Source organism: Pelophylax lessonae (genome assembly GCF_965119305.1).
Source record: "Pelophylax lessonae genome assembly, chromosome: 12".
Lineage (NCBI taxonomy): Eukaryota > Metazoa > Chordata > Amphibia > Anura > Ranidae > Pelophylax > Pelophylax lessonae.
The window spans coordinates 55,498,527-55,513,308 of record NC_138779.1 but is presented as its reverse complement, the minus strand read 5'-3'; the positions used below and the strand labels follow the sequence as shown (position 1 = coordinate 55,513,308).

General features: G+C 41.6%; 1 protein-coding gene across 1 annotated transcript in view; it reads left to right on the top strand.

Annotated features, from left to right (window-relative positions):
* SPA17 (sperm autoantigenic protein 17) overlaps positions 1–14,782 on the top strand; it is a 142,317-nt gene that overhangs the window by 107,006 nt on the left and 20,529 nt on the right. The window contains exon 8 of the mRNA XM_082273539.1: positions 426–623. Coding sequence (XP_082129665.1) covers positions 426–617 — 192 coding nt within the window. The 3' untranslated portion in view covers positions 618–623. The remainder of the gene's footprint in view (positions 1–425; positions 624–14,782) is intronic.

Sequence of the window (14,782 nt, the reverse complement as noted above, 5' to 3'; positions counted from 1 at the left end):
GCAGAGGGCGGCTGGGGGGAGCTGGGACAGCTCTGTTGGGGCTGGCCAGTGGAGGAGAGTCTTAAGTGGGGCATGGAACCGGCCTCTGCTCAGACACAGTTTACACCATCCATGCTGGGGGGGGGGGGGGGGGGGGGAGGCCTGCACTCTGTTCTTGTCTTCATCCCTCTCTCAGTAGGTCAGCAGTGGGGACTTTTTACTTCTCTTCACAAGGAATCCTTTAGGCATGTCTGTGGCAGAAGCAGTGCAGCCTTTTTACAGGACATCAGAGCCGCCCAGGGGGCAATTGCCCCCTGGCCCCCTAGCCCAGTCCTCCCCTGCCCAGTGGTTCACAACTGCTTTAAAACTGCACACCCATCTAGAACAAACCTGTCCACAGCCTGACAACATTGCAGTGATTTCACATTGACGGTTTTCTGTTGCAGAATGAATCCTGCAGGAAGCATCAGGAGGAAGCTCTGGACATCGCCCTTGATGACCCAGGTGCTAATGCTGCGGCTACAAAAATCCAAGCCGGGTTCCGTGGACACATGACCAGGAAGAAGATGAAGGACAGTGACAAAGAACACAAAGACGGCAAAAAAGGCAGCAGCGCAGAGGGGTCCATAGAGAGCTAAAACCAGGTCAGTGTCCCAGAACAGTATTAGTCACATAGAGAAAAAAAAATGTGTTCCGTACTACCGCCGTACTCCACATAATACCATCCTGATTAGAGGCAGCTCTCTCTACGCTATAACCTATATTACACTTTGCTGGAATTACAGGGCTCTGTTCTATTAGGCAAAAAAGGGAGTAAAATAACAGTGCAGCAAAATGAGCTTTAAATAGTGTAGAGCATAGGACTTCCAGGTCATTCTAGTTATAGATGGGTCACCAAGCCATCATTACATTAGCCCTCATTGTTAGCAGCGGTTTGAGATGTTTTTTTCAGTTCTCAGAAGCCTCCCTGACCTAATTTAAACCCTGGGGAGTACAAGTCTGCTAGTTCCCATTTACCGGGGCGGAAGTACTCAGTTGTGAACAAGAGACACTTAAAGTCTACAAACAATAACATATAGAGAAACTTAAAGTAGACATACACCAACAAATGCTTTTTTTGTTCAGCCTGCTGCTAAACCGCACGGATAGATGAATCCCCCTCTGCGTCTTTTGCATTAGCGGCTGTCAGAATACAGTGGACGCTGGCAAGTAATTGCAGCTGATTGGTCGCTGTTCAGCTGAGAATTAACCAACCGGATCCTTTGATATTTGGATTAAAGGATATCGGGCTGTTGGATGCCAAATATTTATTCAGACAAATCTTTGGTTATTTGGAGATTTCAATGTAGAGCTGCACGACTAATTGTTAAAAAAAATCGCAATCTCGATTCACCCCCCCCCCCACGATCTTAATCCAGCATTTCTATGATTCAGGCTTGTTATTTCATCTGTCTGTGGGATTCCCCCACTGACAGCTGAAATAAAAAAAAAAAAAAAAGCCAAATCACCGGTTGTTAAGGAGCGGGGCTGCCGCTTGCTTAACAACGGATGAGTCATTCCGCTGTCAGAGCAGTTCCCCTGCTCACAGCTGACAAAAAATAAAAGCAGCTGACAATGTTTATCAAAAACATTGCTCAGGCTGAAAGAGACAGATAAAGAGAAACATTGTATCTTCTTATCTGTCCTTCTGTTTATTTATTTACAGATCAAAGGGATGAACTTTGGTCTGCAAATGAAGTCAGTTTAACCACTTTACCACCAGAGGATTTTGCTGTCTTACTTCCAGGCCACTTTTTGCGATTCGGCGCTGTGCGATTTTAACTGACAATTGCGCGGTCGTGCGACGCCGTACCCAAACAAAATTTACGTCCTTTTTTTCCCACAAACAGAGCTTTCTTTTGGTGGTATTTGATCACCTGTGCGATTTTTTATTTTTTGCGCTATAAACAAAAAAATAGCGTTTATTTTGAAAAAATAACAATATTTTTAACATTTTTTTATATGAAATTCCTCCCAAAAAATATGTAAAAATCAAATTTTTTTTTAATTTTTGGCCAATTTGTTTTCTGCTACCTATGTTTGGTAAAAAAAAAAAAATCACAATAAGCGTATTTTGATTGGTTTGCGCAAAAGTTATTGCGTTTACTAACTAAGGGAAAGATTTCTGTCATTTTTGGTGTTTTTTTTTAACGCGTAATGGCGGCGATCTGCGATTTTTTTTTTGCGGGACTGCGACATTGCGGTGGACAGATCGGACCCTTGACTGACATTTTTGACACTTTTGGGGGTACCAGTGACATTACTGCAGTAATCAGTGCTATATATATGCACTGTTACTGTAAAAATGACACTGGCAGGGAAGGGGTTAATTTTATTGGAGAGGGAGGGGTTAATGTATGCCTGGTGCTTACTGACGTGTGGGGCGGAGGTGACTGAGTGAGTCAGGGACAGATTGGATGTTCAACTATGCTGAACACTCCGATCTGTCACTCCCTGTCACTTAGGAGATCCGCCCACTCTATTTACACAGGCGGGCGGATCTCCAAACTAGATTCCCCGACGATCGGGGAAGAGCAGCAGCGATCGCCGCCGCTCCTCCCCTGGCCCGACTCCCGCTGTGAATTAAAACAGCGGGAGCTCGCCTCCGGCGGCGGTGCCGCCTACAGGGGGAGGAGTCCAGCGACGTAGGTCTACGTCGCTTGACGATAACGAGCCACTGTGCCGCAGTAGAGGCACAGTGAACGGTCGTTAAGTGGTTAAAGCAGGGTTTCTCAACCAGGGTTCCTCCTGAGGTTGCTAGGGGTTCCTTGAGAATTTTCTGCCTCTCAGATAAGTTCCAAATTACACCATTGTTCCTTTTAGCTATCTGTAAGAGGGTAATTCTTCCCAACGATTACAAGAATAAGGAGCATTCTTCCCACTGACTGTCCCACTAATGTGTCATGAGTTGTAGATTTTTAATTTTTAGACGGGGTTCCCTGAGACCAGAAATGTATTTCAAGGGTTCCTCTCTGTTGAAAAGGTTGAGAAAGGCTGGTTTTACAGCAACCTTGTCAAGTTAAATTTTTTTTTTTTAAATTGTTTCTCTGTTTAACCCCTTAATAACCCTTACTTTACTCTATTCAGCCTTGTTAACTCCTCATTCTCCTTCTCTATTTAATTATTATTTTGCTGCTGTTTTTAATTTATTTCTATTTTATAAACTAATAATAATTAAAAAGTTTTTTTTCGTTTTGTTCAATAATATTATTACACCTTTAACATATATTTATACATTTCACATTGAAAAAAGCGCAAAATTAAAAAAAAAAAATAAGATTTAATTTGCAAAATAACTTTTTCAATGCTTTGTACCATTGCTGACAGCTGATGTGTAAACAAAAAAGTTGCAGTAGGTATCGGTAATTTTAGGGGTGTCTGTGATTGAACTCCATAATGTGCCACATCTGTTGTGCGTTTTGGTATAAAATTTGACTATTGTTAATTTATTACTAAAAGGCGATGTCTGAACTATCAATAGAATTATGACGCAGTGCCTCCAGCCGATTACGGCAAATAGTTTAATAACTAAGAAAAACCCAATCAATTTTGTTCAGACCTCCAATAATATACCACAACAATTTTCCTGAGCCCTTGGCGCTTACGGTGAATTCTTACCAATATATAAATATCTCCCAATTAAATCAATAAATATAATTTATTAAGATACGAGTATAATTATATATTTACATACAAAACTAAATTTACTGGTGATTAATATTCCACACACAATATCAAAATACGTTGCACAGATACAATGTGATTAGAATTAAATTTTTTTTTTAAACCAGACACAGAATTAAATATAACCCGATAAAAGTAAAATTAACTGTGAATTAAAATATTAAAAACAAAATGCCTGACCACTCTTAAGGCAGTTTCTCACTTTCCGCGGCCGTAGGAAAGAAAGGAACTTATCTTAAAGAGTCACACCCTATTATACCCAACACACTTAAATTTAGCCTTAACTCTAGACAAACACTTGAAATTCATAAAATCAATTGATTCAGTGAAAAGAAAAATTAACATATAGAGTTGCTCTACCCAATGTAAATGACCATATATGTATAATTTCAGACAATGTCATACACTTCCTATTATCTTGGGAGTAAATGGTTTAAATTATTAAGTCTATCTCTCACCACTCCTTCCAAGGAAAATGTTCAAAGTAAAGTAGTTCGTCTCTCAGCAGGAGATCAGCCAATGGGCAGTGGTCAAAATGGCAGCAGTCTTTTCCTGTGTCCTTCCTTAGGCGTGTTTTTTAGGATTTTTTTTTTTTTCAGAGTCCCTTGTTTTTCCCGGGGTCCTTATTTATATGATCAGAAACTATTGATTGAAATGACCACTCCCCAACCAATATTGACTGTTTCTTCAGTGGTGGTTTTCAGAAGTGGGCAGTGACTAGTCGATTGTCACCTGCCCATTGGTTAACAGTTAGTTGCATCATTGCAAATGGGATTGTCCTATAATGTGATGTGGGAGTTGCTATAAACCATATATGAATTATATTTTTGGGGATTTGGTGATTTCTGCTTTTTATAACATTTCAATATTTTGATTCAAGATTATGTTTTCTGCTGGTAGTGTCATTATTAATAGCTGTATTCATTTCCTGTAGGAATAATTCCATAATCCTTGTGTAATATTCTTTAAGTACAAGAGATTTATAGGGATATCTCATGCTAGTGTAGTTTATATCATCATTGAGCATTATTTGTGATTTGGTGGGTGAGCCATCTCTATTGATGAATTATTCTAGTGAAACACTATCCCCTACATATAACAACAAAGTTCAATATATGGTGATAACTGGATACACACACACATGCACATACACACACAGATATATTAATACACGTGCGTGTACACACATACCCATACATATACACACACATATCCACACACGCACATGTACATATGTACCATACACATATACATGCATATACCTACACACCTACACGCACATATATACATACATGTGTATACATATATATATATATATATATATATATAAACATATCTACATACACAGATGTACACATCCTAGTCACCATTTTGTTGAAGAGGCTTATGTATTCAGCTGAGTCAATACTATTGCGTCTTAAGAAGAGTTAGTTTTCACCCTAGAACAATGGGGACCGTCTATTGCTTTGTTTCTTCTGTTGAATAAGTTTCTTCTTCAAACTTTGATTTTCAGGTTTTTATCACCTTTCTTTGTACAAAACCTTGAGAATTGGGGACGTTTTTGTATGGCCAATTGTCTCTGACTAATTACACAAACCTGTCTGAATTTGCACTGTTGAAGGTTTGGTCAATACTATTGTGTGTGTGTGGCCAGTTTTTTTTTTTTTTTTTTTTTTTTTTTTTACAGAGGTTGATGTGTCAGGCTGAGGTCAGTGTAAGTGTCGCAAGTATATTTCATCATTTAATATTTTCATATATCGATAACCTGACATATCCCCCTTTTTGATTTGCATGTATGTCAGCATCATACAGGGAAATCAACTAATAGGCAGGTTATGGATCATTATGGTACATTCCACTGACGAGTCTGTATTGCTTTCGAGTGTAGGGCGTACTATTCCTTGATTTCAGGGGATATGCTGAGGTTTAAAACATTTTCCGGTGTAGGTCCTTGGATCCACACTTGTGCAAACTTTTTGGGTGATGATTCGTTTGTCAGTCAAGATGAATCCGGGTGCTTCTTGGACAAGTATTCCCGATGAAGGTCCTGGTCGGGCGATGAGGCCGGCCTGGCCTGGTAGACATATCCACAGCAGGATACCCAGGATGCTCCACATAGCAGGACTCCAGGACATTCTCGTGGGAAGGTCTCTCCTTCGGGATATCTGGTCCTCCTTCCTTGAGTGATCGCTGGCAGACAGGTTTCTGGTTTGATACATCAGATCATCATCAGGGCTTCCTGCTAGGGTCTGGTCGCTAGCACTTCCGATTACCAGTTTGGCTGTCATCTGGGGCATCATTATATACACTATAGTAGGTAAATAAACAGTTTTAGTATCAGATACATATATATAAAAATAGCCCTGTAAAGCAAAATGTGGATTCACCCTAATTCTTTTTCTGCCCTTATGATCTTTCCATAATCCAAGAGGAGTGCGTGGTTCAGTCTCCCAACAGCTGTAATTGTGATTTGGGATGGCAAGCACGCAATTGATTTATATGCACCCATCTCTCACTGATTTCACCATTCCGAGGGATGTGCAATTTATATGCTACGGGGGAAATCTTATCAGCTATGTTAAACGGACCTTTCCAAGATGGAAGGAATTTCCGTTCCTTGACCTGGTCTCTCGCAAAATTGTATAGGTAGACTTTGTCCCCAATCTCGTACTCCTTCTTGGTGGTTTTAAGGTCATAGTAGGTTTTAGCGCCAACTGCGGCTCTTTCAATGTTTCGCTGGGCAAAGGCAAAAGCATACTGTAAATGTTTTCGCAGATCCTCTATGTATTGGTGTGTTGTGGTGGCATTGACCAAATTGTGATCTGTAGTGCGGTACAATAAGTGCTGGGGCAATACCATCTGCCTTCCGGTCATGAGTTCGAAAGGGGACATTTTTGTGACCGTACTCGGAGTTGCCCTTAAGGCCATCAAGACTAGGGGAAGTTTAACATCCCAGTCTTTGCCTGTCTCCTTAACAAATTTCTTTAGGATGTTGACAATTGTCTGATTGTACCGTTCTACTCCACCACTAGAGGAGGGCCGATATGCGATATGCAATTTCCTTTTCACGCCCAATATTTTCCACAGTTTGGTCATCACTTCACTAGTGAAATGTGAACCCCTATCGGATTCTATCCTCTGGGGTAGACCAAACCGTGAAAAAATGTGATTAATTAATAAGGCAGCGCATGTATCAGAGCTATTGTTTGGCGCTGGAATACATTCAACATACTTGGTAAATAAACATGTAACGGTTAACATATACCGATTCCCTCGTGAAGATTTAGTGACAGGTCCAATGAAGTCCATTTGAAGGTCTGACCAAGGCATACAGATCCCCCTTTTCTGAAGGGGGGCCCGATGGGTTGGTGAAGCCGGTTGAAATTGGGGACATATTAAACAGCCTTGGCAGTATGCCTTCACATCACGCAGCATATGAGGCCAGTAGGCATAATCCCGAAGGATCTCATAGGTGATCTTCTCCCCACGATGCCCGGCAGTGGGAGCGTCATGGGCGTGTTGCAACATTAACCCTCTAAATTTAAGTGGAACTACCCATTGTTGGATACTCCCTTTTGATGTGCGTATCAACAATCCCTGATGCAATGCAAACTGGGATTTGGACTTCATTAAAATGCGTAAATCCTCTTTACCGGTACCATCCCCTTGGCTAATGGGATTTTGGTCAGAATTTTCTAGGTGTCTATAAAATAAGCCAATTATTGGGTCTTCTTTTTGAGCTGTAATTAAATCTTCACTGGGGGCATCATGACTCCATTGTAACACATTTGCATCTTTGCTCACCCCGGCTTGTTGTCTAGTTACAGCTTCTAACTGTACTGCCCCCAAAAATTTATCAATATCTAGTGATTCACCTGTTATGGCCCCTTCTTTGGCCAGGGAATCAGCCAGATCATTACCTTCCTTCTCGGCACCTAGGACTTTAGAGTGGCCCTTGGTCTTCTTAAAATACAAGGTGATGTCATTTTCCCTTACCAGCTGGTCTATTTGGCAAAATAACCTACCATGTTTAACGGGTTTTTGGTTGCTTTTTAGCATGTGGTTCCTTTTCCACCTAGGAAGATATTCAACAAAACTGTTCCTAACATAATTGGAATCGGTGATGATGGAAAATTCTTTTAGGTTATATTCTATGGCCATCTCGACAGCTTTTAGAATGGCAGCGAGTTCAGCAACTTGGCTGCTTTTGGATCCAAGCTTGTATCCCACAGAGGTTGGGGCTACACCTTGGGTCCATACAATCCCAATACCTGCCACTAGTTGGAGCTGTTCTCCATCCTTATGATGATAGGCGCAACCATCTACATATACACACGGCAACCGTTTACAGTACTCTTCATCATAAACTTTATAGGGAGACAACAGTTGTTCTTCCAAAAAGTCAGCGTCCGGGTCTCCCTTACTGGGATTGGTGGCTGAACAGTCATGGAGCTCAGCAAGGCCCTGGGCTACTGGACTTTTCTTGTTCTGTTTATAACGAACTTCCAGAGGCCATCCTTGCAAGGACAAAGTCCAAGCAGTGATGCGGCTATTAGACACATTTCCATCCCTGATACGTTCACTTTGTAAATACTGTAAAGGTTGGTGTGCGGTCTCAACAATAATTCTTTCACCTTGAATATAACTGCGGAAATTCTGTAATGCCCACACCGTGGATAATAAAGCCTTTTCGCAGTCTGTAAACTTCATCTCTACTGGGGACAATGTTTTGCTAGCGTAAGCAATAACCTTACTGACATTCTCTTGTTTCTGGTAAAGAACAGAACTCATACTTACCTGCGTGTACCCTGTCTCAAGATAAAAGGGTTTACCTCCTTCTGGATATGCAAGGCAAGGAGCCTGGGTCAGACGAACCTTCATTTCCTTTACAGCGTCTTCCTGTTCCTTACCCCACGACCATCCAATGTCTTTCTTTAGCAGATGAAGAAGCGGTTTGCTTATTTCGGCGTAGTTGTCAATGAACTTACGGGAATAGTTTACCATCCCTAGAAACGATCTCAACTCTTTCAGATTAGTAGGGACCTTACAGTTTAGCACAGCCTCAACCTTTTTCTTTTGGGGATTTAGACCTTCCGAAGTAACTTCATGGCCTAAGAAATTTACACGTGTGCGACACCACTGGGCTTTTTGTAGAGACAATTTCGCCCCGGCTGATCTTAACTGGCCTAGGACATGTCGCAGTTCTGTAAGGTGTTTGGTCATGTCAGTACTCTTGATTAGGATGTCATCAACATACGCCAGTGTTCCTCGCTCTAGGGCATCTGGCATAGCCTTATGCATAAACACAGCGAATTCATGGCCAGAATTGATAAACCCAAAAGGCATACGAACCCAACAGAACTGCTGGTTCCCAAAACTGAAAGCTAGTTTATACTGGTCTTCTTCACTGACTTTAATGGTCCAGTAACCTTGGGCACAATCAAGGGCTGTGAATACCTGGGACCCTTGGAGTTGGGCAAGACACTGGTCTATGTATGGTACAGGCCATCCTGACATGTAAACACGCTTGTTTAGTTGTCGGAGGTCAGCGCACAAGCGCCACTGTCCATTGGGTTTCAAAACACCCAGGATGGGGTGATTATAGGAGCTGTGGATGGGCCTAATTATACCCCGTTCATTTAGCTTCCTAATAATCTCGGCTAGAGACTCATAGGAGGCCAAAGGAAGTCTATATTGTTTGACGAACACTGGTGGGGCCTTTGGGTCAGTCTGGATTCTGGCGAAGTGGAGTTCGGTACTCCCACAATCGTAAGAATCCTTGGCAAAGATCTCCTGGAATTCAAAGAGGAGTTCGCGGAGCAATTGTCGCTCGAGATCATTGGAGCATGCATCTGCTAGTGCTATTATCTCTTCAACTATCTCTTTGAATCCAGGAAAGCTTTCAGGCTGCCCTATCTCATATGCCTCTTCAAGTCTGGTGGTTAAATCACAAGGTGTATATCGGGCACTTTCCTCCCATTCATGTCCTTTGGGGCACTCTTGTTCTTTAATCGGTTGATCAAAGACAAGGGATGTCTCTTCAATTCTACAGGTACCATCCTTAGAATCAAAGGGATAAATGGACTCAATGGTGAACATACCTTCGGGTAAAGAATTGAACGATTGTTCAACTAATTGCTCCTCAGATAAATATTCCTCAGGTATGAGTCCAATCACTTGGTTAGTGACCCCAAATGTGTAATACCCCGTTTCTACCGCAAGACCGATAATGGTGTCCTTGGGTAGGCTAAGGTCCTGATTTGAGAGGTTGTGTATGTAGATGTATATAGGGGATTGATGCGTGTTGATCAGAGGCGTGTGGGTAATTTTTAGTCCTTCCCCCTGCATTCTCTGGGATATGCATACTAGCGCATCTGACCCTTTTAATCTTTGTCCCCTTTTTATTTTTACGGGGAGTACAAAATTATTTCTGCCTTTGGGCACGATAATTTCTTGGGCTACCTGAACCTCAACAGCATAAGGCATCTGCTGTTGGAATTTCAGGGCTAAATTTACATCCTGGTATCCCTCAGGGTCCCCCTTTAGTCGACTCCATAAACAGTCATTGATTAAGTCGACTTGAGTGGCAAACCGATGCAGTAAGTCGTTGCCGATATATATTTGGTTTTGGGGATTGTCCAAGACTATGAACACGTGAGTGGTTGTCTTATTACCTATGGTGATGTTTAACAGGCATCTAGCAATGGAATTATAATCCTCCGAATCATCAATGGCGTCTGAAATCCAATGACGTTGAGGAGTGGATAAATGGATCATTTCTATCTCAGTCATATGTTTTAAGAGCCCATGGCTCACAAAGCTATGCTCTTGCTTTAAATCAAGTTTGGCATATTTTGACCTACTAAGACCATTTATCTGGATAGGGATAAATAGATCACTGCTAACCCTTTCCACTCCTGTTAGGAACTGAGCGTGGTTTCCCCCTTTCCTAATTTTATTCTCCTGATGGAAAGACATGGTCAGTACATTATCTAGGAGGGAGATCTCTTTTATTTTATCACAGGGGATTTTAAACACATGGTCATCTCCTCCCACTTCAAGGCTTTTGTGGTCAGGTTGGATGACTGTTACATCAGGTAATTGACTATTTCTGAAATGAACTTCCAGGGAGCCAGGCCTTTCTTCCACCAGGTGGCAGTGTTGCCGGGAATGGGGAGTCTGAAGTCTCTCATATTTAATTGGTGTATTGACTTGGGACCACAATACCTGGTTCACACAATCAACAATAGTGTTGAGCCTTTTAAGAAGGTCTATTCCAATGATCATGTGATGGTGTGGGAGAGTGGCAATAATAACAGGGTGCCTAAGTTCCTTATTACCTAATTTAAGTTTAAGCCAGGCAGTACCCCTAACTTCTAGTGGTTCTCCACCTACCCCTACCAGGGAACAATCAAAGCTCCTAAGTTTTGGTTTCTTGGGCATTGAGTTTGTTACTCGATTAAAATGTTCCTCTGACAGGATTGTGGCTTGGGACCCAGTGTCAATTAGGCCTAAAATTGGGTGATCACTGGCATCCTGTATTTTCACCGTAGTGAAATATCTCCCATCAGATTCGTTCAACTCACACATGAAATTGGCATGGTTGAAGATCTGGGAACCTGTCAATAATTTACAATCAGCATTGATCTCACCATACGTCACAGATTCTGTGCGCTTATTATTCCTTCTGGTTTGCCTGTTGGACTTCCTCAAGACGGAAGCGCAATGAGTGGGGTGCGCTCCGTCAGACTGGTCATTTATGACTATCCCCAATGGCTCGGCTAGGTTAGAGGGGTTAAGTGAACACTGCAAGGCAGGAGGGGAATTAACAACCAACATTTGATCCTCCCTGGCCCTATGACTATGTTTCTCAATTGTGGGCACATCAGGGGTAGAGCATGCGCCCCCTTTTGCTGCATACAGTGTTATCCCCTCTGGGCCTATCGGGGGGAGGTCTATGCATTCTGTGACCCTTGGTTGGTCACAGGAGTTGCCCCTAAAAAAGATGGGTTGTTAGATTGGGTGTTCATGAATTGTGTCATTTGTCCGACCATTTGATTCACCTGCTCCTCAATTTGTCCTATACGTTGGTTGAGGGTATTTTGGTACGTTGCCCTATTTTGTCTGACCCTATTACGTTCCGGATGGGACTGGGTAGATGTCTCAGACTCATAACCACTCCTCAGGCCCCGATGCTGGGAACTCTCTCTCGGAGGTCCCCGTATTTCTCCTTGACCTTGGGGAACTTGGGGAACTGCACCAATCCGGGGTGCTCCCTCTCGTTCCTGGTCAGGAGGCGACCTATGGTCATTGTGGTTCTCAATAATATTAGGGTTTCTCATGAAGTTTGGGTCCTGGTTAAAGTTGGGGTTTCTGCCAAATCTGTTGTATCTACGGAAGTTGGGGTTTCTTTGGAATCTGGGATACCCATGGAAATTGGGGTCTCTGTGAAAGTTGGAGTATCTATTAAAATTGGAGTTTCTGTCAAAGGGGGGGTACCTATTAAAATCGGGATCCCTATTGAAATTGGAGTCTCGATTGAAATCAGGTTGGAACCCCTGGGAATATTCCCTCTTGCCCTTTCTGTGTTGTGGACCCCTTTCACTTTCACTACTGTACCCACGTGGCCTCTGTCTGTCCCCCACCGCTGGCTGGGGTCGTGGTGCGACTCCGGGAGGTCTAATGGGCCTTCCATCTCGGACTGCCTCTGCATAAGATTTTCTCTCTGTCTGTGCACCCGAAGGTTGAGGGGGCATGGTAGTGGCCGCTACTATTTTAGGGTTCTGCTGGGCCTCACTTTTTACCCCACTTTCACTGGACTGTTGGATTGAGAAAAGGTAGTCACTCTCCCTTACTAACCAATCCAGGGAGCGTCCTTTCCTAAAGTCTTGTGCAAGACCTAATTTTATATAAGCAGGTAATGCTTCATAAAATAAGGTCTTGAATTCAGACTGATCAGGATTGGGATCCTTTTCAGCCAGAAAATAGGCATTTTTCAGTAATGCCAGAAACTCTGTAGGGCTCTGATTATGACCACATTTTAGATTATAGGCCGCAGCCTTGGCAGACGTTGTAGTTTTATATGGTCCAAACTCCATTTGACACCTATGTTTAACCTCCTTCCACGACTGACCATACAGGGTTTTTAACGAATCAAAGAATTGTCTGTTTTTACTTTCAAATACCCAAGGTAGCAAATCAATTTTTGTACGATCGTCCTCAATGCCTAAGATTTCTAAGGTACGTTCGTATGTTCCTAGATGGTCAGTGATGGCGGGGGATCCTTTCTTAGAAAAGACAGGAACAGTTTCTTTTAAAAATCGGATGATTTTGGGGGTGTCATATCTTTTAAAAAGGACCCTGGGCCTCCTTTCCTGTTTATATGAAGCCCTATCCATTTCCTCATCTGTATACTCTGGGGAGTACCTTTGAAGCCTAGGGGGTGACCCATATTCAGACTCTGATTGGCTATACCTTACCTGTCTCTCCCGCTGATATGGAGATCCCCCTCTTTTTATTTCCTGTTCACGATTATCACCCAGATGCATTAATTCGTGATTTATCATGGATGTTAAATCCCCTATCCGTTTCTCCAATACTTTCTGCTCTGATCTTAGAATCTCAATTTCTGCGTTGTTTGTTTCATCCTCAGTAATAGAGTTATGTTTCTTAGGGGTTTCTTTTTCTTGTCTATAAGATTCTATTTCTTGTTTAAGTGTTTGATATTTTTCTTTTAGCTTCCTAAATTGGACACGGGTTTCCTCATATAGGGTTTTACTATTTTGAACCTGGATAAGTAATTCCTCCTCAATTCCCTTAGATTGGTTAATTCTAGTCTCAGCCCATTGGAGTTTTTCTAAAAGGGATCCTATGTCTTGGTTTTTGTTTATCAAGAGGGAGCGGGTTTCCAATAATTCTTTCTTTAAGGCGGGCATTTGTGTGATAAATTCATTACACAAAAACCACAGAGTAGGCCATGTTTTCATAATGAGACGATCTTGGACCTTCGTGTCCTTCTCATTAGCATAGGCCCTTATAAGTTGGTAAACCCGGCCGCCTTCAATAAACAAATTATCAGTTAAACTCTGAGCTTGCTCTTTTTCATCCTTGACATACTTGTCTAAACTGCATCCTATGTTTAATCTTCTACGAAGGTGTTCAACTATTCCATAATCAACAAATTTATGTAATGTTTCTCGATTTTTATCAGTATCTTTAGCGGGGGTAGTGGCCATTGTTGGGATGGTTTCACCTTCCTGGCTGTGCCTAGATGGACTTGATTCACTGTGATTTCCTGCCATGCTAGGACAATAGATATTTTTGACAATGTATGTGGAGATACAATCACCAGTATGTTTTGTTATATGGTAAGATTTCCTTATAAGCGATCTCAGCAGTGCCTCCAATTAATATGTTGTGCGTTTTGGTATAAAATTTGACTATTGTTAATTTATTACTAAAAGGCGATGTCTGAACTATCAATAGAATTATGACGCAGTGCCTCCAGCCGATTACGGCAAATAGTTTAATAACTAAGAAAAACCCAATCAATTTTGTTCAGACCTCCAATAATATACCACAACAATTTTCCTGAGCCCTTGGCGCTTACGGTGAATTCTTACCAATATATAAATATCTCCCAATTAAATCAATAAATATAATTTATTAAGATACGAGTATAATTATATATTTACATACAAAACTAAATTTACTGGTGATTAATATTCCACACACAATATCAAAATACGTTGCACAGATACAATGTGATTAGAATTAAATTTTTTTTTTAAACCAGACACAGAATTAAATATAACCCGATAAAAGTAAAATTAACTGTGAATTAAAATATTAAAAACAAAATGCCTGACCACTCTTAAGGCAGTTTCTCACTTTCCGCGGCCGTAGGAAAGAAAGGAACTTATCTTAAAGAGTCACACCCTATTATACCCAACACACTTAAATTTAGCCTTAACTCTAGACAAACACTTGAAATTCATAAAATCAATTGATTCAGTGAAAAGAAAAATTAACATATAGAGTTGCTCTACCCAATGTAAATGACCATATATGTATAATTTCA